This window comes from the organism of the source record quoted next, unplaced genomic scaffold (assembly GCF_019419815.1).
Source record: "Pyrus x bretschneideri cultivar Hongxiangsu unplaced genomic scaffold, Pyrus_bretschneideri_v1 Contig7, whole genome shotgun sequence".
NCBI classification, from domain to species: Eukaryota; Viridiplantae; Streptophyta; class Magnoliopsida; order Rosales; family Rosaceae; genus Pyrus; species Pyrus x bretschneideri.
The window spans coordinates 6,713,589-6,740,914 of NW_025999809.1; the positions used below are offsets into that span (position 1 = coordinate 6,713,589).

A 27,326-nucleotide genomic window follows, 5' to 3' on the forward strand; every position below is an offset into this window, starting at 1 on the left:
TGGAGGGGGGTGACCAACCGTCTAGCGCCTAAGCAGGGCATAGGTTGAGCTAGGCGGGAAAATTTAGAATAGTGGTGAGGCTAGATACACATTGAGGGAATGGAGAAGCTTATTTCAAGCTGGTACAACGGTCAAACCTTGCCTGAGAGTTACATATTCCCACCGGATGCAAGACCCGGGAATCTTACTACCGCTCATTTGCGAGACAACATTCCACTGATTGATTTGGGTGGAGCAGAAGGCGGTGATCAAACCTATATAAACCAGAAAATACTCAAGGCTAGCCAGAATTTGGGTTTTTTAGGTCACTTTTTGAGACTTCAAATACTCTTCCTTGATCATCGAGCAACCACTACTTCAGATTTTCAATTACTATGTTATGCGTTATCCGTTTAATGTTATTTACAAAGCAGGTTGTCAACCATGGCATATCAGAAAGTTTGTTGAACGACACGATGGGTGTGTTCAAGGAGTTCTTTTGCTTGCCTGCAGAAGACAAGGCAAACCTCTACTCTAACGACCCGAAAAAAAAGTTGCAGGCTCTCAACCAGCAGTGGATATTTTGATTTGGAAGATGTTCATTTGTGGCGTGATTACCTACGACACCCTTGCCATCCTCTAGAGGAATGTATGCAGCAATGGCCTCAACAGCCTAGTAGATATAGGTACCAAAGATATATAGATTCATGTTCTGAAAACTCGGTTCTTTTTTTGTTGCTACACTAGTAAAAAAAACACTTTGCGCGACGTAGGTACTTTCGTCGCGCAAAGTAAAAAATCGTTGCCTAAGGGTTTGCGCGACGCAACCTTCGTCGCGCGTTAATCGTCGCGCAAAGTCTGAGACGCTAGGGTTTGCGCGACGGCCACGGGGGCGTGCGTCGCGCAAAGTTGTTTTGCGCGACGGCACGGCGCGCGTCGCGCAAAGTGGGTTTGCGCGACCAACGCTGTGCGTCACGCAAACCAACTTTGCGCGACCACGGACTGCGTCGCGCAAACCCACTTTGCACTACCCACTTTGTGCGTCACGCAAACCCACTTTGCGTGACTCACGGAGTGCGTCGCGCAAACCCACTTTGCACTACCCACTTTGTGCGTCACGCAAACCCACTATGCGTTACTAACGGGGTGCGTCGCGCAAACTACTTTGCGTGACTAACGGTGTGCGTCGCACAAACCCACTTTGCACTACCCACTTTGTGCGTCACGCAAACCCACTTTGCGTGACTAACGGTGTGCGTCGCGCAAACCCACTTTGCACTACCCACTTTGTGCGTCGCGCAAACTTACTTTGCGTGACCAACGGAGTGCGTCGCGCAAACCACTTTGCGTGACTAACGATGTGCGTCGTGCAAAGTGATTGGTCGTGCAAAGTGGGGAGTAGTTTTGGTCAAACTTTTTTTTTTTTTTTTTTTAATTTTTGATAAATATTGTAATTAAATTCGAAAGAATAATTAATTAACCAAGCAAAAGTATTTAATTATAAAATATATGAAAATGTACATACAAGATCCGAACAAAAAAGAAAAAACTAAAAGTGAACTAGGTTTAATACATCAAGCTACTAGGTATCAGCAGGGCGAGGTGGCTCTGAGGTCGAAGGTGGACCAAGATGAAGTGCTGGTAGTGAGATTTGAAGGCCGGACATCTGTATGGCTTGTACAAGGTCTCTCCACGCCCCGGCATATGACTTCATCTCCTCGCCCTGGGCCCTCAGCTGCTCCTTCATCTGCTCACCCTGGGCCTTTAGGGTTGTCACTTCCTCCTTCAATGCATCTACCTCTGCGTTTGATCTGGAAGAAGAGGCACCCGTTTCACAAATCTGTGCTTTCCCCATACACCGAACAACCTTGCCACGACGACGACCTAAGTTCTGATCCAGGACATCAGTCATGATCTGAAAACCTACATCCTCAGGTATCGTGACGTCCTCGATCGGGGTCTCCGGGGGAAGCTGCGATGTTGCTTCTTGGAGAACAGAAGTGCTCTTTTCCACCATAGTAGCCTATAATAATAAAGAAAAAACATATAATGTTTAATAACAAAATATAAATAATATTTGAATGATTCATACATATAAGAATAATAATAATTACATATACTTACATGAAACTGCTCAGTAATCTCCTGACCAGGTCGAACGTAAACGTCCTTAAACATGTCGATTGCTGGGAACTTAGAACCCTCCTGAAGAAAAAAAACAATAAGAAAATTTTATTAATCAATAATAATAATAAATTGTATAAAATTTCAAAGTTAATATACTTTTACCTGACGTCGTGTCTGAAGCCTATACGAAAAGGGTTTCGAACCGGAATGGTGGAGAAGTGTCTTTGACTCACGAGCTTTTTGGCCAGCAACAGATTTCTTCTGTTAAACACACAGGTCTACATGTTAGTGCAACTATTTGAAATAAATTAATAAAAAAAGCTTAAAAATTACTAAAACAATAATAAATTATTATTAAAATATTATGTACATACCACAAATTTTGGGTCAGTAAAATGTTTGCAGAGCCACTCCCAATCATCTGGTCGGTCCTTTAACTCGCTTGGAACATGTAGGCGAGCAATCTCTGGATCATCCCATCGCTTAAAAAACGTGTGAAAAGTGCTCTTCCAATTTTTGTACCGGTTTGCTAAGGTCTCCTCTAAGTAGTTCATGACCTCAAGGGATATGTCCTCAAGATCATAAATGACCTACGAATATGAAAAACAATAAAATAATAGTAAGAAATTTAATAATATTAAGATAATATATGTTGGTTTTTAATATTTGTAAACAAAATTAAAAAAATGATAAAGGCTAAAAATTAATATACTAACCGACAACTTGTGTCGCACCATTCTCTTCGTCTCCTCGGGAATTTCTGCCCAAGACTCCCACTGAAAAGGACAATTGTCTCGAATAACAACACCACAGCTACTAGCAATGAAGCTATGTTGCTGTGAGGTAGCTGCTCCACGATGTTGCGCGTCATACACAATCTTGATCTTGGAGGCGGCCTGTCGTGCGGTCTGTGACTGCTTCAGCATTCGACTAGGCCCTCTGGTGTTTTTTTTAGCTGGCCAAAAATACTTAAATGGTGAAATCCCAAAGCTTAAATTTGTAAAAAAAATTCGACACAACCTTCCGTAATAGTATAGCATTTTCCAAAACCTTAAAATAATAAAATAACATTAATTCATAACCAGCAATAGATTTTCACAATCCAGTAAATTTTCACCATCATAAAAATAATAGTTTTAAAATGAAAAAAAAATACAGCGTAGTGAGAATTAGAAAAAACTACCTGGATGGGAGGCCTCGCACTCGACTCTGGATTCCGAAGAAGTGTGATCAGAAGGTTCCGGCTCACGGCGCCGCCGATGAGGCCGCCGTGCACTGAGCTGCTCAACTGACACTGATGACGTCGATGATACGGGCACCTGGGACGCCGTAGGAGTGGCCTCAGCAAAGGGTGTAGGCTCGCTAATCAATGGAGCACTCACGGCTGGAGCCGTAGATGCTGATAATGCAGGAGGTGCATTGGTCACACTCCGACGACGAGTAATCAACTGCGACATCTATACACTTATTCAACCATAAAAATATAACATTAGAAACTAATCCTACAACATTTTTCTTAAATGCAACAGATAATGTTGTGGGTTTCATGACAAGGTAAATGCAACAGAAAAACTCACATCAAGCTTTCAAGAAGGATTATAACCCTGGAGCATCAATATTTCTCTTACAGTTTTCAACCTTATCATATTTCTCAAATGCAATTGTGATCCTAGAAAAGGAAAATGCGATTGTAACTATACAATGTATTAACTAAGCAAAAATTAAAACTCTCTGGCTGTAAATAAAAAGTGGCTATAGTCCTCTTACTGAATAATTAAAATGCTGACCATCAAACCTTGATTTCTAAAGGAAAATCAATGCAAATTTAGAAACTGATTATAGTCATCAAGATTAGTTGCTATACACAAACTGGTACATTCCTCTTATTATATACCAAGAATTTCTCTTACTTATTCCCCAACACACATTCGAAACAGTAATTCAAGTTTAATTTGAAAATAAGTAATCCAATACCCTAGTTATTAAATTCAAAAATAGCTAGACAAATTCATTAAACGTCATCACTGGGTTACTAATCAGAGAATTGCTTCCTCTTTTCTTCTAAACCGAAAAAATGATGAGCTCTCCTTTTTACTCTCTTTCTTTTCCAAAAGCAACACTTTCCTTTCTCTCTACAACTCTCCCTATAAACCAAAAAGAAAGAGCTCTCACGGGTGGTGAAGGGAACCAAACTTTTCCCTTTTACTTTTCCCTTTTTTCTTCCCCAAGACTTTAGCCGAAAACAAACTCCAACAGAAAAATATAAATAATCAAGAAACTCCAGCTAGCAGCAAGCACAATTGCAAACATGCCAAACAAGACTATGTAACCTAAAGAAGCAATAAATTTGATATCCAATCAGGAACTTTCAATCAACACAACCACCACCCCAGAAGCAAAACCAAGCAAAGGCAAGAATATGCACAAAACAGAAAGCAAAAATTAAAACTCTCTGGCTGTAAATAGAAAGTGGCTATAGTCCTCTTACTGAATAATTAAAATGCTGACCATCAAACCTTGATTTCTAAAGGAAAATCAATGCAAATTTAGAAACTGATTATAGTCGTCAAGATTAGTTGCTATACACAAACTGGTACATTCCTCTTATTATATACCAAGAATTTCTCTTACTTATTCCCCAACACACATTCGAAACAGTAATTCAAGTTTAATTTGAAAATAAGTAATCCAATACCCTAGTTATTAAATTCAAAAATAGCTAGACAAATTCATTAAACGTCATCACTGGGTTACTAATCAGAGAATTGCTTCCTCTTTTCTTCTAAACCGAAAAAATGATGAGCTCTCCTTTTTACTCTCTTTCTTTTCCAAAAGCAACACTTTCCTTTCTCTCTACAACTCTCCCTATAAACCGAAAAGAAAGAGCTCTCACGGGTGGTGAAGGGAACCAAACTTTTCCCTTTTACTTTGCCCTTTTACTTTTCCCTTTTTTCTTCCCCAAGAAAGTTGTTCCAACTTTCTTTCTTTAGCCGAAAACAAACTCCAACAGAAAAATATAAATAATCAAGAAACTCCAGCTAGCAGCAAGCACAATTGCAAACATGCCAAACAAGACTATGTAACCTAAAGAAGCAATAAATTTGATATCCAATCAGGAACTTTCAATCAACACAACCACCACCCGAGAAGCAAAACCAAGCAATTTATCAGTACTTACAAACTACACTCCGCCAGTACACCCTCTTATCATCAGACCGCTGTGCAGCTCCAGAGACCTCCCCAGCTACCGTGGCAACAGAGCAGTTCTATCTCAATCCCTTGCGATTCTACCACCCTGCACCCCAGAGCACCAGCATACTCCTCATCTTGCATAACCAGGGTTCTACGGCAAGCCAGAAAACTTTAATTTCTTTGATACCTAATAATTTAGCACAAACAAGTTAATAAAAATCCATGGAGGAATAATCCAACTTAATCAAAGTTGTTGAGGCATTTCGTCAAACAGGTTAGGGACAACAATTTAGCACAAACAAGTCCATGGAGGAATATACAATATACTCTATCTTCCAAGTGCTAAATTGCATAAACCCTAAATTAATTCCAAAATTTACCTGATTTGGGGGAGAACCGATGAACAGTGAGATCGAAAAAGAAATCAGCGATGTGGGAGGAAGTGAGGGATGAGAGGTGAGCCACTTGTCTGCGAGACTGAGAGAGAGAGTGAGTTCGAGGAGGGTCTGAGATTTGAGGGATGAGAGGTGAGGATGGTTTGAGATTTGAGGGTGAAAGGTTTGAGGTGAGCGTTCAAACTTGGACAAACTGAGGATGAAAAATGAGCATCCAAACTTAAAAGGGAAATAAAATTAAAAATTTGAAGAAAAAAAAAACGCGCCTTTTTTTTACTATTGCACCGCCAAAATTATCACAACTGGCGCGACGTACGTATACAATTTGACGTCACGCAAAGTGGTTTTGCGCGACGATCACATTAAGGCGTCGCGCAAAGTTTTTTTTTTTTTTTTAATTATTAAAAAAATTACTGAAAATGTGATTTTCTTCCTTTGAAATTCAAATTTTTTTTTACATAAACCCCACTATAATATATTTTTCTAACAAATGTGGTTTGATGTTATACGTATACAAGATGGAATTCATTAATTGATAAATGTGGTTGAATGTGGAATTCATTGATAAAATCATAACCAACTCTACACATGGGTTTGTATGAAAACAGCTCCATATAGAAAAACGTGACAATTAATTGTATGAAGCAAACTATGAACGGCTTCTTTGGCAGGGTTCCAAGAAAGTGCCTGCAAATTAACAATGTCCTCATTCGGATATTGCTATTTTTTGCCCAAGAAAATCATGAGAAATCGCTATCATCCACGAGTTAGACAGACATCATGGAGATTTGATACAAATATTGGTTAATTAAGCAAGATATTTAGGGTGCGTTTGTTTCACCTTTTTAGGAATGATTGGCATAAGTAGGAGCATAATACTATGTTTGGTGAGTCCTCGGACTAAAATATATAAGTGGGATTCACCTTGACTACGAGGCCTTCCGGGGAAAATGAAAATGTTAAGAAAAGTTGAAAATGAAACAAAAAAGTGAGAAAATTAGGGAAAGATGTTGGAGGGAAAAGTGAAAATGATAAGAAAAAATTAAAAAGGAAACAAAAAAGAGAGGAAAAAATAAAAATTAATAGAAGTGGTGAGAATTTTTTTTTTATTTTTTTTAAAGTTATTAACTTTTTATCAAACACATGACTGTCATGACATATCTCACTATTTTTGTAAATGACACACGTGACACGTGATGTATGTACTATTCCATGTACTAGTCAATTATAATTTATACGTACAAAATAAATAGATTTAAATCTACTTAATAAATATATATATACACACACACACACACGGAACTTGATTGATGGCATACGAATTCTCCAAAACTAATTTCAACGATCCAAACCGTCAAAATTGTTTGTATATGCTTGGAGATCACATCAGCAAAAAATCACAAAAAAAAAACATTCAGAGATCAAGTAACGGGACAAAGCTTTTCAACGGTTATAAACGAAAAATCACGATTTAACGGTTATTTTAACTCCGATTTTGATGATTTTTTATAACTACACTCCTTGACCCTATATGAATACAATGAACGAATTCGATCTTCAATTTAAAATATTTACACAAGTGGATACCACAAAATCTTATGTTATACTTAATGAAAGTATAAAATAAACTCTAAGTGTTAGTCAATCTATCGTTTTACGAATTCTCCAAAACTAATTTCAACGATCCAAACCGTCAAAATTGTTTGTATATGCTTGGAGATCACATCAGCAAAAAATCACAAAAAAAAAACATTCAGAGATCAAGTAACGGGACAAAGCTTTTCAACGGTTATAAACGAAAAATCACGATTTAACGGTTATTTTAACTCCGATTTTGATGATTTTTTATAACTACACTCCTTGACCCTATATGAATACAATGAACGAATTCGATCTTCAATTTAAAATATTTACACAAGTGGATACCACAAAATCTTATGTTATACTTAATGAAAGTATAAAATAAACTCTAAGTGTTAGTCAATCTATCGTTTTACGAATTCTCCAAAACTAATTTCAACGATCCAAACCGTCAAAATTGTTTGTATATGCTTGGAGATCACATCAGCAAAAAATCACAAAAAAAAAACATTCAGAGATCAAGTAACGGGACAAAGCTTTTCAACGGTTATAAACGAAAAATCACGATTTAACGGTTATTTTAACTCCGATTTTGATGATTTTTTATAACTACACTCCTTGACCCTATATGAATACAATGAACGAATTCGATCTTCAATTTAAAATATTTACACAAGTGGATACCACAAAATCTTATGTTATACTTAATGAAAGTATAAAATAAACTCTAAGTGTTAGTCAATCTATCGTTTTACGAATTCTCCAAAACTAATTTCAACGATCCAAACCGTCAAAATTGTTTGTATATGCTTGGAGATCACATCAGCAAAAAATCACAAAAAAAAAACATTCAGAGATCAAGTAACGGGACAAAGCTTTTCAACGGTTATAAACGAAAAATCACGATTTAACGGTTATTTTAACTCCGATTTTGATGATTTTTTATAACTACACTCCTTGACCCTATATGAATACAATGAACGAATTCGATCTTCAATTTAAAATATTTACACAAGTGGATACCACAAAATCTTATGTTATACTTAATGAAAGTATAAAATAAACTCTAAGTGTTAGTCAATCTATCGTTTTACGAATTCTCCAAAACTAATTTCAACGATCCAAACCGTCAAAATTGTTTGTATATGCTTGGAGATCACATCAGCAAAAAATCACAAAAAAAAAACATTCAGAGATCAAGTAACGGGACAAAGCTTTTCAACGGTTATAAACGAAAAATCACGATTTAACGGTTATTTTAACTCCGATTTTGATGATTTTTTATAACTACACTCCTTGACCCTATATGAATACAATGAACGAATTCGATCTTCAATTTAAAATATTTACACAAGTGGATACCACAAAATCTTATGTTATACTTAATGAAAGTATAAAATAAACTCTAAGTGTTAGTCAATCTATCGTTTTACGAATTCTCCAAAACTAATTTCAACGATCCAAACCGTCAAAATTGTTTGTATATGCTTGGAGATCACATCAGCAAAAAATCACAAAAAAAAAACATTCAGAGATCAAGTAACGGGACAAAGCTTTTCAACGGTTATAAACGAAAAATCACGATTTAACGGTTATTTTAACTCCGATTTTGATGATTTTTTATAACTACACTCCTTGACCCTATATGAATACAATGAACGAATTCGATCTTCAATTTAAAATATTTACACAAGTGGATACCACAAAATCTTATGTTATACTTAATGAAAGTATAAAATAAACTCTAAGTGTTAGTCAATCTATCGTTTTACGAATTCTCCAAAACTAATTTCAACGATCCAAACCGTCAAAATTGTTTGTATATGCTTGGAGATCACATCAGCAAAAAATCACAAAAAAAAAACATTCAGAGATCAAGTAACGGGACAAAGCTTTTCAACGGTTATAAACGAAAAATCACGATTTAACGGTTATTTTAACTCCGATTTTGATGATTTTTTATAACTACACTCCTTGACCCTATATGAATACAATGAACGAATTCGATCTTCAATTTAAAATATTTACACAAGTGGATACCACAAAATCTTATGTTATACTTAATGAAAGTATAAAATAAACTCTAAGTGTTAGTCAATCTATCGTTTTACGAATTCTCCAAAACTAATTTCAATGATCCAAACCGTCAAAAATGTTTGTATATGCTTGGAGATCACATCAGCAAAAAATCACAAAAAAAAAAACATTCAGATATCAAGTAACGGGACAAAGCTTTTCAACGGTTATAAACGAAAAATCACGATTTAACGGTTATTTTAACTCCGATTTTGATGATTTTTTATAACTACACTCCTTGACCCTATATGAATACAATTAATGAATTCGATCTTCAATTTAAAATATTTACACAAGTGGATACCATAAAATCTTATAAACGAAAAAACACGTTTGAAGCTATTCTTTCTTACTTAAATTCGAGTAAATGGTTGCACAAGTACGCTGAGGACACTACTCATTATATTGAATCATTGCGACTTGACTTTCGAGTTTGGATACCCCCACCGTCCTCCAAAGAAAAGATTGCTACTTTTTTACTTTGACAACCAAAGATTGCAACTTGACAATCCAATGATACCAAAGTTGCAAACTTTCTAGACTCATCTTGTTTGTTTTTCTTTTTGAAAAAGCTTTTTATACAAAACGATATTAAGTTACAATATCTCTTTTTTATTTTATTTTATATTTTATTACTCGTTTAAGTGGCTCTTTTCAGTGTAATGATATTCATTACATAAGTGATCAGTTATTTAAGCGAAAAATTTTATATTTGAATTTCGAAACGTTGAAAGGTGAATTCTGCCCCTTATTCATTTACTTCTAAGGATATGGTATATTAAAATAGAAAAACAATGATAATTGAAAGAAAAAAAATTGCGTGGCCACTAGGATACTCTTTAGTTACGGGCTTGATTTCGGGTTTGTGAATTGTGATGAGTTGGGTGATGAGTCGGTATTGATTTTAAGGAAGTTTAAGGAGATGGGTTGCTCCTCTCGTTGTTTCTCTCTCTAAAACTCGGCCGCAACCGGTTCGATTCTCCACCCTCCTCCCCTCTGCTTCCGCCTTCGATCGCCAGTCAGGTATAGCACTAACCTCCACCCCACCATACTTTCGATACTCTTTGTTTCCTTTTCTCGTTTTATGAATGTTTCTCGGGCGCAAATTAATGGAACCCATCACTCAATTTTTTGTGTTTTCATGGTTTTTGTCTAAAGTTTATAGCTTTAGTTCACGCTGTATTGTGGAATTATATGATGTGTGTTGTTTAAATTTGATTTTGACATCATCAAATTCCGAGCATTTCTCAGTTGCATTACTTGTGGCTTTATGATTTTTGGGTCGTAGGTTGTATGTTTATCTCTTCCAGTTTAACAAAATTGGTGTTGCTCTGCCCATTTGCCGTTCATGGTTACTCCATTTTGTAGTGTTGTAGTAGATTTCAGAGTCAGTAGATTGCGTTTTTGTTCTTGTTAAGAGAAAGTTAATTGAATATGCTTTTGACAAAGAAAGAAAGTAGAATATGCTTTTGACAAATTTTCCGGTAGCGGTGTCAACTACGACTAGTCTAGTCTCTATCTAATGGTCATTAACTTCCTGATGAGTTTATGTTGAATAATGTAATCCGTGAAACCTTTTGCCATGCTCAGGATGAGCGCAAAAGTAACTTCTTTCCTCACATTAATGCGTAACATGAATCTGGGAAAGAAACTGTGTGGTTTTGTCAGAAATCTTAATTCTGTTCGTAAGTTACATTTCTCCCAATTCCATGATGAAAGTTCAGGTTGATGGGGTATTTCGATTAATGGGGTATTTCGATTTGATTCCCAGGTTGAGACCCGGACATTTGAGGAGATAGAAAAGGTATTGGAATATGCATCTCAAACAAAGACTTCCTTGACGCGGATAATGTTGGATAATATGGTTGTACCACTACCAAATGGGGATGTTGATGTATCCATGCTCGAACAAGCTGTGAAATTGATTGATCGGAGATTCGAAACTGAGGTAGCTTAAGTTATTTTTTCAGTTTTTTCTATTATCTATAACCAATGGTTTTGCTAAATTTGTTTTCCTTTAGTCCTAAAAACTGATATAACTTAAAGCTCCTTACATGCACATCTGTAAAGTGCTTCAAAGCATCCGATTTCTTATAACATTTGCCATGCCAGTCCATAATCTTGGTGTAGATAATGTGGATTGTTAGGCTGTATGGAACTTTCCATAAACATCTTATATAGTAGTTTCACTATTTTCTTTTAAGGACTCTTTCTTTGTATCTAGGTTAAAGAAATATTACTAATCGCATGGATTCGATTTTTCCCTTTTTATTTCTGACTTATCTGCTTCACTGCAACAGGCATCTGGTAATGTTACTCTTGAAACCGTACACAAGATTGGACAAACAGGGGTTGACTTCATTTCTAGGTAACGGCGCAGCTTCCTAATCTGTCATTAAGCCTGCTGGCTTGGCATGACTTAAGCTGTTTGGTCTGTCGTTGGGAGTTCTTTAAATGAATAGTAAATCATTCTGCCTTCTTCTTCTTGGCCATGTTATAGTTCCATTTTAATCATCCTCACTTCACATCTGCTGCTTGTAGATATGGTGCACTGCTGCTCCGTTGAAATAAGACGGTGGCAGTGTGTAATCTCATCGCTTGAGGTTGTGAAAATTGCATCTCATTGCAAATAGGCTGGCAGGGACAACATACGAAATGATATTTTACCGATATTATGGTTCAGTCATCGTTAGTATATTCTTGGCATGGTTTACAAAGTGCAATTTATGTTTGCAGTGGTGCACTGACTCATTCTGTAAAGGCTCTAGACATCTCCCTCAAGATTGATACGGAGTTGGCCCTTCAAGTGGGAAGGCGTACAAAACGGGCATGATCGAGAAGTTATCGGCCGGCTAAGGTGGTGACTTCGAACTTGTCAACAGTTGGTACAAAACCCTCTTATGGGAGCCTAATGTATCTTATAGACAGGCATGCCCCTTTCGCTTGACCTCGTGCCGCCAGACGAGCAACATGCCCCTTGGAAGTTTTGAACAAGTCTTCAACATTATACTATTACTTCAATTTGAACAAGTCTCATGTCATGAATTGAGATATATTCTGCAGCAATTTCTGAAGTTTTTGATTCCCATTTGACAAATGATAAGACGACGACGATGCCGATGACGGCGCATGCATCCTTGAATAATATCGATGGATTTATCGATTTAAATAAGAAATAGTTGCTACTGTATTGTGTACCTAATTGCTGTTGTACTGCAAAATACAGTAGAGCTTTGAAATATACAAAGCATTTGACAAGTTGTTCATGCAATACGATAAATAATACATTATCCATTTATCCTAAGCTCGGTTCTTAATTGCAGTAGACATGTGAGTTAGTTTGTGATCCTCTGCACACTTTGTTTAACTTGGTGACTTCACACTTTTAGTGAATGAAATTATGTTGAAGATAAACTAGCTGGAATTGATCCTTCTTTGGAGTGTGATTGTCATGGTGTTTTGTGGTTGTAACTTGTAGGCAGGAGCGGATGGAATTACTGACCAGACCCCCTGCACTCATCTCCAGAGACCATGAATCTTCACCTCTTCTAATTGCAGAGATATATTCATCATACCCAGAGGAACAATGCAATTCTGACCGAGACATAGAACCAGCCAAGATTCTCCCACGCTATGGAATCTGCAGTGCCAGCTTGACTCACATCAACCTTTTCGTCGTTTACTGAGGCGGAGTCTACGGTGACCAAGCCCTAGCCATACACAAGGCAGCTATTCAGTACAATATGAACATATTTCTAGAGTGTTAAAGCAACCAAATCAGAAACAACTTGAAGCCCGATGAGACTTCATCTCACCTTCACCTCAGCTTGTGATCCGGCTGACGAAGCACGCCATAGAAAGAAGAATGCAACAAGTGATACACTAAAAAACCTGAGCATCAAAACCAAAGCCTGGAATTTCAAGAAGCAACCATTACAGAGCGATATGCAAACAAACACATACAAAAAAAAAGGAAAGAACCAGTTATACCCTTTTACTCTTCAACCCAAATTATCAAGTTACACAAACACCTCATATCAAAACGAAAAATCAATTTTTACCACAAAAACAATAATTTCGAACTCCCCGTATCGAAAAAAACAGAAACCACGCATATCGAAATCTGGCAAGAACCAGCCATACCCTTTTGCTTTTTCAACCAAATTATCAAGTTACAGAGACATGGGCAGCATTTGAGTTTTCATCTTCTCTTAACTGCAACTCAGGTTCAAATGTTTCATTCAAGTTGAAGGCCTTGTTATTTTTCCTTAGCTCCCTTTCTCTCAAGAGCCGTTCAACTCGAGTTGGTGGGATGTGGGCTGAATTACCGTTGTACTTGTTCCCAGGCATATGCTCTCTCTAGTAATGAACCCTGCCTTCTAACTTTACTAACACAAGCGATCCTTGAACAACTGTGTCCTACATTTCGTTTAAAGCAAACTAAGTCATCAAACATCACCAAGAACAAAAATCTTGTCAATTTTGGATGCCAAGAGCAAAATGCATAACACACTTGGTCAGAATAACATAAGAACATCTCTACAGCAGTTCATGATAATCTTGTCACAGAAACAAAAATGACAAGCAGGTCTACAGAAAAATTTAATAAAAATTTGCACAAGAACATGATCCGCAGTAAGAAAAATGAGGTCGACCATTATCCCCTGGTTTTTTAAAGTAGCAATTTAAAAACTCACATTCATAAAATCAACAGGAAAAAGGTTAAAATCAGGGGACGAGCATTTAAAAACTCACATTCACTACAAAAATCAGAAAACTCCTCGTTTGATAAGGTAACAAATCTTTATGTTCTTAAAATTAGAAAGCTCCTTCCCTAACGTGTTTGAACTAATATGGATGGTAATTACCTTGGAAGCGGAAGCAATGTGAGGTACCACAACAACATTTTTCAACTCGGCAAGCCCAGGCTTCATGTAAGGCTCATCCTAATGCAACTTCATTCACAAACCACTCAAATATCAGAGATAGCGTTCGAAAAAGGTTGAATACAACAAGGAATTAGGTGTGGTTTTTTACCTCGAAGACATCCAAGCCAACTCGAAACATGTGTGTATCTCTCACATTCATTTATACAAATATACAAGATGATAAGTGGTCTTATCCAGAATTAGGTGAAGGCTTATCTAGAATAAGAATTGGAAACCACACAATTAGACACGGTTTAAGTAAAACAAAAAAAGAGGGGTAAGGAGAGCGAGAGCCATACCACATCTGCTTCTCGGAGCATCTCCTCCGTGTTTGATGCTGTTTTCCAAGCCATCCATCATATAAGCCGGCCCTCATAAACTCATCCGCTTCAACTATTCTTCTGGCGGCCGATACTGCTGTAGTTTCTACTGTTGATAAGGCAAGACAGTGTTTTTCTAAAGAATTGTGCTTGAAATGCTTCTCTCTAAATTTAATAGTACAAAAGACTTATATGTGAAAAAAGCCGAAAAATATAAAGAGAGTGAAAAACTTACAAGTGTGTTCCCAACAGCAACTCCATACTTGTTTCCTGTTATGACTTTAAACATGAATTTCAATGAATGGGAAAAGGGGTAGAAGGTGAGTTTCATATGATTACATCACCAATAATAATTCTCGTTATCCTCTCACTATCCTTTACAAGTTTATATTAATCCTCATCCGAACTACAATAATAACTCTCGCTATCCTCACTACTATCATTTTCGGATTCCCATTCGTCTTCATCTTCGTTTGCCTCTTCCAGTGCATTGTATTGAGGCAGATCACCAAGGTCAATTGATATTTCGAATTCGGGAACTCCAGGTACGTCAAACGGTTCTTGGACAATATTAGTATCCCGGAGTGTTTCTTCACCAATTTCTATCGAAGATGATAACTGTTGGTCAGCAACGTTGTCGTCATTGTCGTCATGATCTACTTCTGGAATATCATATAGCCCTCTTCGATCAATCTTCTGAACAACTTTCCAACCATTGCCGGCTTTAGGGTCGTCTAGATAGAATATTTGTTTCGCCATTGTTGCCAAAATGTATGGGTCTTCATCGTACCAATGTCTCGTAGTGTTTACTGATAGTAGACCATGGTCTCGCTTAACACTTGTTCGGTTATGTGGGTTTGTATCAAACCAAAGACACTTAAATAGTATCACTTGACACCTGTCTTTGTAAAGCAACTGTACTACACTAGTTAGTTTGCCATAAAAATCAATGTCTTCACTGTCGCCCGCACCCGGGACATGAACACCACTATTTTGAGTAGACAACTTGTCATCACGTGTTGCCCCCAAGAACTTGATCCCGTTGACATGACAACCTGAGAACAATTCAACGTGAAGCGGTCCTCTCGCCAAGTTATATAATTCTTCATCGTAAGAGGGTGAATTCAAGGCCTTCAATTTGTTCATCTAATATAACATATACAAAAAGTTAACATGTTAGTGTAACCAAATTTAAAAGACGGGCATGAACAAGTTGGAAAATATGCTCAATTCAAACCACATACAACTTACATGTGTGTGAAACCATGAAGGAAACAAGTCACGGTGCTTCTTGGCATATAAATGTGAAGGATGTTCCCGCTTCATCAATTGTTCATGCTCTTCAAGGTATGGCAAAGCTTCATCACAATTGTTAAGTATGAACCAATGTGCTATCTCCATGTCCTTTTTGGTAAATGATTCACCTTTTACAGGATCGCCGAATGGTCGTGCAATTTGGGCAAAAACAGACAGTTTCTCTTTTCTGACACCACCGTCATTATTGCGTTGAGGACGATTGAAAGTTGTCTCAACATCTTCAAGATACATTGCACAAAAAGTAAGTGACTCATATGCGACCCATGCCTCCACAAGTGATCCTTCGGGCTTTGCCCTGTTTCGAACACACTTTTTCAACTCACCAAGATATCTGCACAAATAAAAGGTATGGTACAAATAATTCAAAGTGTTCGTTGATCATGAATCTGTTATATATATAGACGCTTAATTAAGTACCTTTCTATTGGATACATCCATCGACAGTTCACTGGTCCGGCAAGCAATGCCTCATCTGGCAAGTGAATCATCACGTGAATCATACTTGTAAAGAAAGCTGGGGGAAATATCTGTTCGAACTTGCATAAAACGTTCACAATGTCGTCCTGCAATTGTTTAACATCCGACTTCCGCAAACACCTTGCAGTCAATTGCGAAAAAAATCTCGACAACAACACGATTGGTTTCACCACATCAAGAGGCAATAAGTGTCGAATACCAACCGGAAGAAGGCGTTGTAGTATCACATGACAGTCATGACTCTTCATGTTTGAAAATTTACACCCCCTCATGTTCACGCAACGCGACATATTAGAAGCATACCCATCTGGAAACTTTACAGAAGAAATAAAGTTGAAAAACTCTTTTTTCCCATTCGGCTTAACTGTAAAAAAAGGATGGCCTTTCTTCAATGTACCACCAATTCTCTTCATCCACAAGGATGACCTAATGCCCATTCGTTCCAAATCGAGGCGAGCTTCGATCGTGTCCTTCGTTTTTCCTTCAATGTCTAGAATTGTCCCGACCAAAGTATCAAACACATTTTTCTCAATATGCATAACATCGAGGTTGTGTCTCATTTTTAACTTTGACCAGTACGGGAGCTCAAATAACATACTCTTGTGCGTCCAGTTCAGATGTGTAGTTCGTCTAGGCTTACTGACCCCTTTGCCGAAATGACCAAATTCCAAACAGTTTAATTGATCCAAAATCTCATCTCCGGACCATTCTCTTGGTCTTGGCCGAGTCTCTTTTGTGCCATGGAAAGCTTTATCGTTCTGACGCCACTCGTTGTCCCAAGGAAGCCATCTACGATGACCAAGATAACAAACTTTTCTTGCATGCCAAGAAGATGTTACGTTCTCCTTGCATATTGGACATGCCAAATAACCCTTAGTCATCCACCCAGAAACCATTGCATATGCGGGAAAATCGTTTACTGTCCACATCACTGCTGCTCGCATGGTAAACATCTGCCCAGTATACTTATCGTACGTAGAAACACCGTTTTCCCATAAATCTTTTAGCTCATCAACCAACGGCCGCAAATAAACATCAATGGACTTTCCTGGATCTTCAGTAATTAATAGAGTCAACATCATGTATTCTTTTTTCATGCACTTCCAAGGCGGCAGATTATAAGGAAATACGACAACCGGCCAAGTGCTGTGGATTTGATTTAAAACCCCGAAAGGATTAAATCCGTCAGTGGCAAGTCCCAATCTGACGTTGCGCGAGTCAGCTGCAAAATCAGGGTACATCTGATCGAATGCTTTCCATGCCTCTCCATCTGCAGGATGCCTCATAACATCATCATTTACTCGTCCTTCTTTATGCCATCTCATGTCGGTTGCGGTATGCATCGACATGTACAATCGCTGCAACCTAGGCTTCAATGGAAGATAACGCATTACTTTTTGTGGAATCTTGGTCTTTCTATTCTGTGATGTCATTTTAAACCTCGGCTCATTGCAGACAGGGCATTTATCCAATTGTTTGTTCTCTTTATAAAACAATATACAATTATTCACACATGCGTGAATTTTTTCATACCCCAATCCAAGACCCTTCAACACTTTTTGGGCACTTTTATGATCTTCAGGTAAACAATTCTCCTTTGGAAGCATCCTCTTGATAACTCCCAAAAAATAATCAAAACACTTGTTTGACAAACGAAACTTGATCTTGCCATGCATCAACTCCACAATTGCTGTGAGCATCGAAAAGTTCTCGCAACCCGGATATAATTCTTGCTTCGCATTTTTCAATAGTTTTTCATAGTTTTTGAATGCCTCACTATCCATGGTTGGACAACCGTCATCTCCCCCTTCCTGATTGGTGTTACTCGAGGCATATGGATAAACGTCATTTAGAATATTCATAACTTGTTCATTAGGATCCACATTAGATTCAACAGTCTCCACTCGTGTCACGTATGAAGACGAAGCTTGGTCTAATCGTTCTCCATGATGATACCAAGTAGTATACGTCTCCATCATCCCATTTCTTACTAAATGAAATCGAACATTCGAGAATGTCTCCCACATTGCGTTGTTACACCTCCTACACGGACATCGGATATGAGTTGAACCTATGTTATGCCTAGTTGCGAATTCAATGAACTTTTCTATTCCATCCAAGTACTCAACATCACATCTATTATGATTCTGTATCCACTGTCTGTCCATTTTGTCTGCAATCCCAATAAAAGGACAAGAATTACAACAAATTCAACTATTGTCTCGTCACCTTATTCCTCCGGTAAGGGCTCTATCCCATTCAGGAATGCACAGTTATGTGCCGTAATTTACGATTCCAATGGATTAAATTTCGACATGGGTTAATTTTGGCAGCATCTCCTTATAGTTCTTCAAGTGCACGCCGTAGATACATAATATCCACCGTGTACTCGAAGAACATCAGGAAATGTTACCAAAATTTCCATTATCGAAACCTAATCCATGAACCGCAAACTACAACACATAACTATGCATTCCCAAACTGTCCAAAAAATGGGACAATTCAAGAATTAATTGGACCGCAGTCATGCTTTCGCATCCATGCACGAAATCCAACTAATTCTCAAACGGGAAACTAAGCTTTTCTTGAAAAAAAAAAATTGTACGAAGTTAAGTAATATTAACTTCGTACAACACAAAACAATTTTGCAGGTGATGTACAAAAATATGTGCATACAAATAAACTAAATCACAATAATTACTAAAACTAAATAAAATAAAATAAATTAATAAAAATTAATATAGCGAAGAAAATAAAGTGATTTACGTACACTGTGACATCTCAAATCTGAATTGCAGCCAAACCTACAACTCCTCCACCACCCACAACTAACAGTCGTTGGCTGTAGAGATAAGATGCAATAACAAAAGGATGCAAAATTGTTAATGACATCTTCCACCGAGATAAGATACAATAATCAAATCCCTACACCAAAATAATATAAAGCTTCAGCTGCCTCTCAATCCATGTTTCGCAAAGACACAACATCAAAAATAAATGTCATACTTTCTTTTATACCTTTTACCTAAAAAATGCTGGGAGGATGGTAAAAGTTTGGACACAAAAGTTCAACATCTCTAGTATAGTGAAACAAATTTCATTACTGAAATAAACATTTACCCCCATGTGAAAACGATAACAACTTTTGCAATCGAAAAAAAGAAAGAAAATGACAATGGCTTCCTGATGACAACAACTTTAACAGAAGAATCATGATACATCAAAGGAAGGAAGTTAATATCCGAGATAACATACCCCTTATCATATTTCCTAGCAGTACTTACGAGGGCTCGCCAAGCAGTCAGAGAAGCAAAAGGAATGGCACTAGCTTCCTAGAATCACATAGTAAGATAAAGCCAAATTGAGTTGCCACACAACAATAACAGGAATGAGAAGTTAAAAACTCTCATCTAGATAACATCTCACCATGAATTCCTAACATCTCACCATGAATTCCTAACATCGCACCATTGTTGTCAATTCTTTCATGAATTCCTAATAACAGAAATCATGAAAGAATTGATAATAATGGGTGTAGAAACAAGGAAAAAAAAAATCAACAAAGGATTCGATATTTCCTCTTATTGCTATATGTCCATTTCCACAAAGCAACGTGCTGCTTAATAATTGTAGCTTGATTAACTCTAAGTTCCATTTCATATCAAGTAGTTTTTACTCCAGTTCATCCAACCAATCTAAGCTAAAAAAAACTGTTTTTTCTTCTTTTTGAGCTAAGCAAGGTGGAAAATTCAAATTAAAAATGAATTAATAAAAAATTTAAGCTCCAAATGTACATTAATCATACCACTAACACACTTAGAAGCATCATTACATTATAAAAGCAGCTAAATAACTAGAAAAGTATGCGTGCGTGTGTGTGTGTATTGCTACAAATTTTCAAGAAAAGTATGCGTGTGTGTGTGTGTGTATTGCTACAAATTTTCAACAAAACTATGCGTGTGTGTGTGTGTGTGTGTATTGCTACAAATTTTCAACAAAACTATGCGTGTGTGTGTGTGTGTATTGCTACAAATTTTCAACAAAACTATGCGTGTGTGTGTGTGTGTGTATTTAATTATTATTGTATAATATATTGTCAGATTGACCATGGATATATGATATGCATTTACCTGGAAAATCAACAAGATAAGCTTAGACCTTGGTTCAGACATAAAAGGACAAACCCACCTAGGATTCGCCTTACATTGCATAATTTATTAATCGATTTGAACAAGGGTCATCATCCTATGTGTGTATATATGCACGAGGGATAATTCCAATATACAACAGCAGATGAAATTCGAGAATTCATGCATGCATCGAAACAAATTTAGACCCTGGGTTTCACCGGGCTCTTCTCATCGAAGATTACAAAAGCTAAGTTTTTCCGAATTATTTTTTGATGCATAAAGTCTTCTGTTTAACTCTGACAGCCCAAATGGGTATTACTCATTCAGTCATTACTCATTCAGTCAATAACCCACATGGATAGCAGTCATTACTCATTTAGTCAATAACCCACAACAACACCATATCTCAAACAATTTACATATTTAAAAATCAGTTTCTTACAAACAAATACAATGAGAAGCTCACCATTACCAAGCTCATTACCAATAAAAGACATCCTATGTTAAAAACCGAATAAAAACTAAGCACAACAGTACACATGACTTTCAGAACACAGAAAAGCAAAAAATTTCCCTCTGTGAAAGGCGTAAACAGAAAAGACCAAAAGGACTTACCTTCAGCACACATGCATTCCAAACCTGCACATAAAAGCAGCCAAAAAACAAAGTTCAGACTTTGACATAACTTAAAACAAAAGAAAACCTGTAAGTTTATTCTTAAAATAACCACTGAGCTGAGTTATATAAATTTTTAAGATCAAATTACACAAACAAATATGAATTAAACCTCACTGTATCAAACCAATCACCTAAAATGACCATCGTGCTCAACAAAAAAGATACTTAAATAAAGAACACTTTTAAGAATTCAAAGAAACAACACTGCATCTGAAACATTTGACACATATAAAACCTGCACGACCTTTAAAAACATCTAAGCACCTCGTTCAAAATCAGTTTTTTACAAAGTGCATCATAAAAACTTGGAGGAACAAAACAGAGAGAGGAGCAAACAATAAAATGATAATTTCCCTCATTTTCTCCACAAACAAATAGAACTTAGAAATGAGATCAATCTAAAAACAAGGTGAAATTTGACTCACTTTGATATCAACGGGATTGATTGGAGAAGGTTTTGAAGAGAGATGGAGGAGGGAGGTAGCTGCTGCAACTGGGTTTGCAGTTTCTGCCTCCCAAACTGAGTAAGTGGAGGAGTAAAAGTCGTTGACTTTGCGCGACGCACTTGCACATGCGTCGCACAAACCTGTTTTGCGCGATGCCAGTCTTGTCGCGCAAAGTCAACTTTGCGCGACGCATGTGTACGTACGTCGCGCAAAAAGCTTTGCGCGACGCATGTACACATGCGTCGCGCAAAGTTGGAAAAAAAGCGGTAAAACATTCTACGTTTGGCGCCAAGATATTGCGCGACGTACAAAACGTCGCGCAAACGTAGTTTGCGCGACGGTACTTTGCGCGACGCAATCTGGCGTCATGCAAAGTGTTTTGCGTGACGCACAAGTTCCTGCGTCGCGCAAAACCTCTTTGCATGACGCCAAATTGCGTCGCGCAAAGTACCGTCGCGCAAAGGCTGTTTGCGCGACGCCTTGTCTTTTAGGTCGCGCAAACATACTTTGCGCGACGAAATTTTGTGCGTCGCGCAAGATTCCGTCGCGCAAACATGTTTTTCTACTAGTGCTATATGTGACATATATATTTTCATATCTACAAAGACTAATTATTGATGATGTGGATTCCAGAGATCTTGTTGGGACATGTTCTGCACAAGTGAGAAAAGCAGATATGAAAGTTTTGGAGCTAATAAGTGAAGGACTTGGGCTCAGAACTGCGTATGTTAGGGATGAACTTTGCCATAATGTGACACTCTCAGTTAATCATTACCCGCCTTGCTTGGACCCAAGTTTGACATTAGGTGTACCAAAACATTGTGATCCAAACTCCATAACCATTTTACTTCAAGAAGATCATGTAAATGGACTTCAAGTTTTCAAAGACGGGGATGGATCAGTGTGGAGCCTATTTCACAAGCATTGGTGGTTAACATTGGCCATCAGCTACAGGTACATCAGTAGATTCAGTATGTACCCTTCTTTACGGGGAAGATTATATATAATTTTCAAAGCTGTCAATATAATGTTTGTTGATATAGTTGATAGTAATGGTACTTTAATAGATAGCTGTCAATATCATGTCGATATGAGGGCCTGAGTATATTTCCCCACATTCACCCTTCTTAATTACCATATGAAAACCCTTTTCTTTTTTATTGACATGAGATGTAGATTATCAGTAATGGGAAGCTGAAAAGTGCTGAACATCAGGCAGTGACGAGTTCAAGCCATTCCAGGACATCTGCTGCATTTTTCGTCGCACCTTCAGACGATTGCATTGTAGAACCTGCTGGAGCTCTTATTAGTGCAAGCAATCCACAACTCTATAAACCCTTTCAACACAAAGAGTTCTTTATCAACTATGTTTTGAAGCAGGGTAAAACCGAAGTTTTACTAGAAACGTTTACGCTCCAAGCTTAGTTGATCATCATGCAAGAATTTTAGTTTTGTATTGTTTTCATTTGAATAACTTGCTTTCTCTTTGCTCTATGTGGGTGGCAAAACTAGAACAACTGGTTCAAATTTATTTCGGTGTTGGTTTATAAATATTGTACAATAATTGCCAAGTGCAGTACTTTTTATTGGAAAGTTTGATCACAATAATTCTAGTTGGGGAGTTTTCTGGGATTGCAGGCAGAGAAAAAGGCTAGCATCTGCTGTATATGTGTTGAATTCCAACATTATGTAAAAATCTTATTTAACTCCATATCATGTATAGATATATGAAATAGATTACATAAAATAACAAGTAAATTTTTATTCGTAACTGTCAGCTCCTTGTAACTACCATAACAGAAAAATTATGTCTTAAAAAGTGACATAATAATAGGATAACCAAACAAAGAAAATACAACAAATTAAACTCTCAACTCCTAATTACGCTTAACTCGAACTCCATCCTTCTCTTGGTAGCCTAATATTCCTTCTTTACTCAATTTCCTTCTTCACTGAATCTTTTATTCAAATCACGCTTTGGAGCTTTCTTAGGATCAGCTCCATTATTACGAGGTTGGTACTTTTTCGGTGCTGGTGGGCATGGGACATCTTCCGGTCGTATTATTCTACTTCCTTTAGTTGTTGGGGTCGTTGCACTTACTTCAGACAACTTGATCACTAAAATAAGTTAAAGCATACACTACTTTGCAACGAACAAACACAAGGCCAATGGAAGAAGCCTAAAGCCAAGTACTCAAGGAAATTATACGTTGATGTGTTGAGAATACTAAGCCCTAGATTTATACTGTTTGTCATAGGCTTGTTTCCTTTCCCGAAAACAAATGAAATCCTAAATAGGTTAAGCACATTTAAAGCTTTTCAAACCATAAAAGGAATATAGCTTCATCCTAGAAAGAAAGGGAGCCAACCTCCCTTAAGGCAAAGTTAAGTCCGATAACGCGGGGGGTGCAACAAAAGCAAAACCCAATAATAAAACCACACTGTTAAAGGAAAATAGAAAAGAAAAATAAATTCGTTTTATAATTTTTTCCTGTCCCTTGTTTACAAACATATATAGTATAAGTTGCATCGTATCACATACAAAAAATGTGTAAAAACGAAATACATTATCAAATAAAGATTTTTTCTGTCATTTGTATTATATTAATTATGTCAAACTCATATACATTGATAAGCTAATACACAATTTTTTTACAGCTTACACAACTTATTAAGCTAAAACAAAAAACCAACAGTTAGGTCTTTCCTTAATTATTCATTAGAAAGAATATAACATTAATTGCATATTATTTGCCAAATAATAATAATAATAATAATCTTTGGTTGATGGTTAAAATTTGATATGTGGATCACTGTGGCCCTCTTCGCAGGATAAACTGGTCGCCATCATTTTTCATGTGAGTATTGTACTCGTCATCTGGCCATTACATGCAAGAATCCCGCCTTTGTAGAGTCTTATTAATTTGTTACAACTTCAAGGGTTGGTCGGATTTGAACCACCGGGTGGGGCAGAACCCTTCTGCAGTACTTGCTTGATAATCAAATTCATAGGGAAATTGTATTGACAGTAGTACGCCTATCCCTAATTTGCAGAACATCCTCCTTCATCATCATGATCTTTCCCCTGCAAAACTCTACAGGCCTCGTGTGAGTGCATGTTCACAAGAAACACCACTAGCATGGCCACCAAAAGCGTATTCAAAAACTTCATGTTGTTCCTTGTTTGGCAATTAATAATTTTTTTTTTTTCTTCCTTCTTTCTTTCTCTGTATGCAATGCAAACAAGGAGATGGAGAACGAATGAATGAATTATAGGGGACTATAGAGCTCTCTATATATATGGACCAACTTATTTTATGAGTTGAATTTTCCAATAATATTTTATGAAGCTATTCTTTGTTTTGACTATTGTGTCAAAATGTCAGATATTGAATGAGTTATACAATTACGAGAAGAAACTGGGTTTCACAAAAAAAAATATATATATATATATATACATATATATATGTATGTAAAATCACCTCAGAAAATTCCATATCATTTCGATCGTTTTTATACATTGTATTTAACTATATATACATGGAAATATCTCGCAATATTATATGGAATAAGGTAATATTAATTATATTAACCGAGTGATAAAGTTGAGAATTGATCAATTCATTTGCTTGCTTCGCAAACTGAGAACTTAATTAGAAATAAGGCTTGACGGGGAAGCATTAACTACGACCTTGAAAGTTTGAACGTTTGTAGTATTGGATGTGTGCTAACCTTTTACACGACATGGATTACTCTGAAAATTAAAAATTTAAAAAAAAAAAAAAAAGTTGAATTTCATGGTATACGACTGAAAGTCCCATTTGACTGGAACATATCAGGCATGCATGATGTGTAGAATGATTCTGTCTTAATTAGGTTAAATACTCCCTCTTTTTATGAACACTAATCTTTAATTACTACTTTATATCTTCATTTATAAGGATTTAGGAGGTTTCTCATATAAACATATTAAGCTAGGTATGCAGTAGTAAGCAATTTTTAGTGTAATTAACGGTCACATGTGACACGTGTATAATTAACAGAGTGGACATCATAGATGATATATCATACACTAGGGAGTAATATTTATAAATAAATACATGCATGTTAACACAAGTGAATTAATACCAATTAAGTTTTTAATATTTGGATGATCCACAGGCACATGGTTTGGTTTTGATATCTTTGTACACGAAATGTGATACTGCAGCGCAGTCTTTAAAAAAACAAAAAAAAGGTCTTTAGTTGCAAAACTTCTGCATGCATGTTATAACCATAAACCCTAAACCATGTATTATTGGACCCTGTTATTTACCCTATATAATTGAGCAAATATTCAAAGTTTGAGAGGAATTTCCTTTTTTTTTTTTTCTTTTTTCTTTTTTTTTCAGGTTACATTATAGACTTTCAACTTTCAATTACTATGTTTTGTGTCATCTCTAGTTAACTAATACTATATACATGTAATCTAATATCCTAGTGGACAAAGTGTTGACTATTCACCCACGTGTCTTAATCGATTTAGAAACTACCACCATGCGTGGACAGAGTGTAATCTAATATCCTAGTGGACAGAGTATTGTATTGTTGATGAGCAATACCAAATCAAGCTGCCCATTACAATTTGAATCGGTCAATTTGATGTCTATTTACACGATGAAAAATATAAATAAACCAGAAAAGAATAATGAAAGAAAGAATTTCCTCTTTATTACTTTGTATTATACATATTCCGTCAAATATAGTCATGTACATTGTCAAAGCTAATTTAACAGTATTGTTTACGCAACTTTTCCAAGGGAAAAAACAGCACCATGTGCTTAATTATCACTACAAGATGATTAATTAAATGTTGTAGAATATAAATCTAAATAACGATCAAGGTTTGGTTGGATTTGGACCACCGGGTGGAGCAGGACCCCTCTGCAATATTTGCCTGATAATTCTATCCTCCATAGGGAAGTGCTTATGCAAAACATCCTTCTCCATCTTCATCAACTTCTCTTTCCCATGATACAACACTCTGCAGGCCTCATTCGACTGCACGTTCACAAGAAAAACTACCACCATGGCCACCAAAAGCATATTAAAAAACTTCATGTTGTTCCTTGTTTGGCAAACAATAATTTGCTTTCCCTATGCAAGCTGTATGTACTAATGCAAACGAAAGATGGAAATTGTAATTAGTGAAATGAAATGAATAATAAGTCGGGGATATTTATAGGGCTAGCTAGCTCTTCTTTTATATAGATACCACCTGGACTGATATTATATGACTTGAATCTTTCAATAATATTTATCTAACTATATTTCTATGTTTTGACTACTGAAGGTCGTGTCAAATCGTTACAAATTGAATAGGTCATAACAGAGTATACATATAAATTCACGTTGAAAAATGTTATTTCATTTCGTTATTATATATTTTCTAAAATCTCATAGGTGGAATGACGTGTAGAAACATTTTTCTTTGTTTGTAATATATGATCAAATTGGATTCGTTATTGATGTCACAATATTATATATGGATCGTTGTAAACCGAGTGAGAAAATTTGGAATTGATCAATTCATTTGCTTGCTCCGCAAACTGATGGGAACTAAAAACTAAGGTGGGGAAGCGTTTACAAGGACCTTGAATGTTTGTAGTATTGGGTGTGTACTAACCTTTTACACGACATG

At 36.6% G+C, this 27,326-nt stretch overlaps 2 protein-coding genes, 1 long non-coding RNA gene and 1 pseudogene across 4 annotated transcripts; 2 read left to right on the forward strand and 2 right to left on the reverse strand.

The window, feature by feature from the left end:
- Positions 1 to 99: 99 nt before the first annotated feature.
- LOC103957351 lies at positions 100 to 23,125 on the forward strand (annotated as a pseudogene).
- LOC103939935 lies at positions 1,456 to 5,993 on the reverse strand. 2 transcript variants are annotated; one of them, XM_048573577.1, is made up of 8 exons: positions 5,679 to 5,993; positions 5,285 to 5,485; positions 3,290 to 3,563; positions 2,823 to 3,061; positions 2,481 to 2,696; positions 2,269 to 2,367; positions 2,104 to 2,184; positions 1,456 to 2,002 (listed from the first exon to the last, which is right to left on the reverse strand). In XM_048573577.1, the coding sequence occupies exons 3-8, from the start codon at positions 3,561 to 3,563 to the stop codon at positions 1,562 to 1,564; spliced, it is 1,350 nt and encodes a 449-aa protein (XP_048429534.1). In that variant the 5' UTR covers positions 5,285 to 5,485; positions 5,679 to 5,993; the 3' UTR covers positions 1,456 to 1,561. The 2 variants fall into 2 exon arrangements, with proteins under 2 accessions (XP_048429534.1, XP_048429533.1); XM_048573576.1 differs by having other exon boundaries at positions 3,290 to 3,570; positions 5,679 to 5,990.
- On the forward strand, positions 10,177 to 12,244 carry LOC125472315 (nicotinate-nucleotide pyrophosphorylase [carboxylating], chloroplastic-like). Its single transcript, XM_048573578.1, has 4 exons — positions 10,177 to 10,373; positions 11,122 to 11,298; positions 11,651 to 11,718; positions 12,087 to 12,244. Exons 2-4 carry the CDS (start codon positions 11,200 to 11,202, stop codon positions 12,181 to 12,183), a joined length of 264 nt encoding a protein of 87 aa, XP_048429535.1. The 5' UTR covers positions 10,177 to 10,373; positions 11,122 to 11,199; the 3' UTR covers positions 12,184 to 12,244.
- On the reverse strand, positions 12,360 to 13,637 carry LOC125472316. The gene is made up of 2 exons (XR_007254228.1): positions 13,166 to 13,637; positions 12,360 to 13,060 (listed from the first exon to the last, which is right to left on the reverse strand). It is a non-coding gene; the product is annotated as an uncharacterized LOC125472316 (long non-coding RNA).
- Positions 23,126 to 27,326: the final 4,201 nt, after the last annotated feature.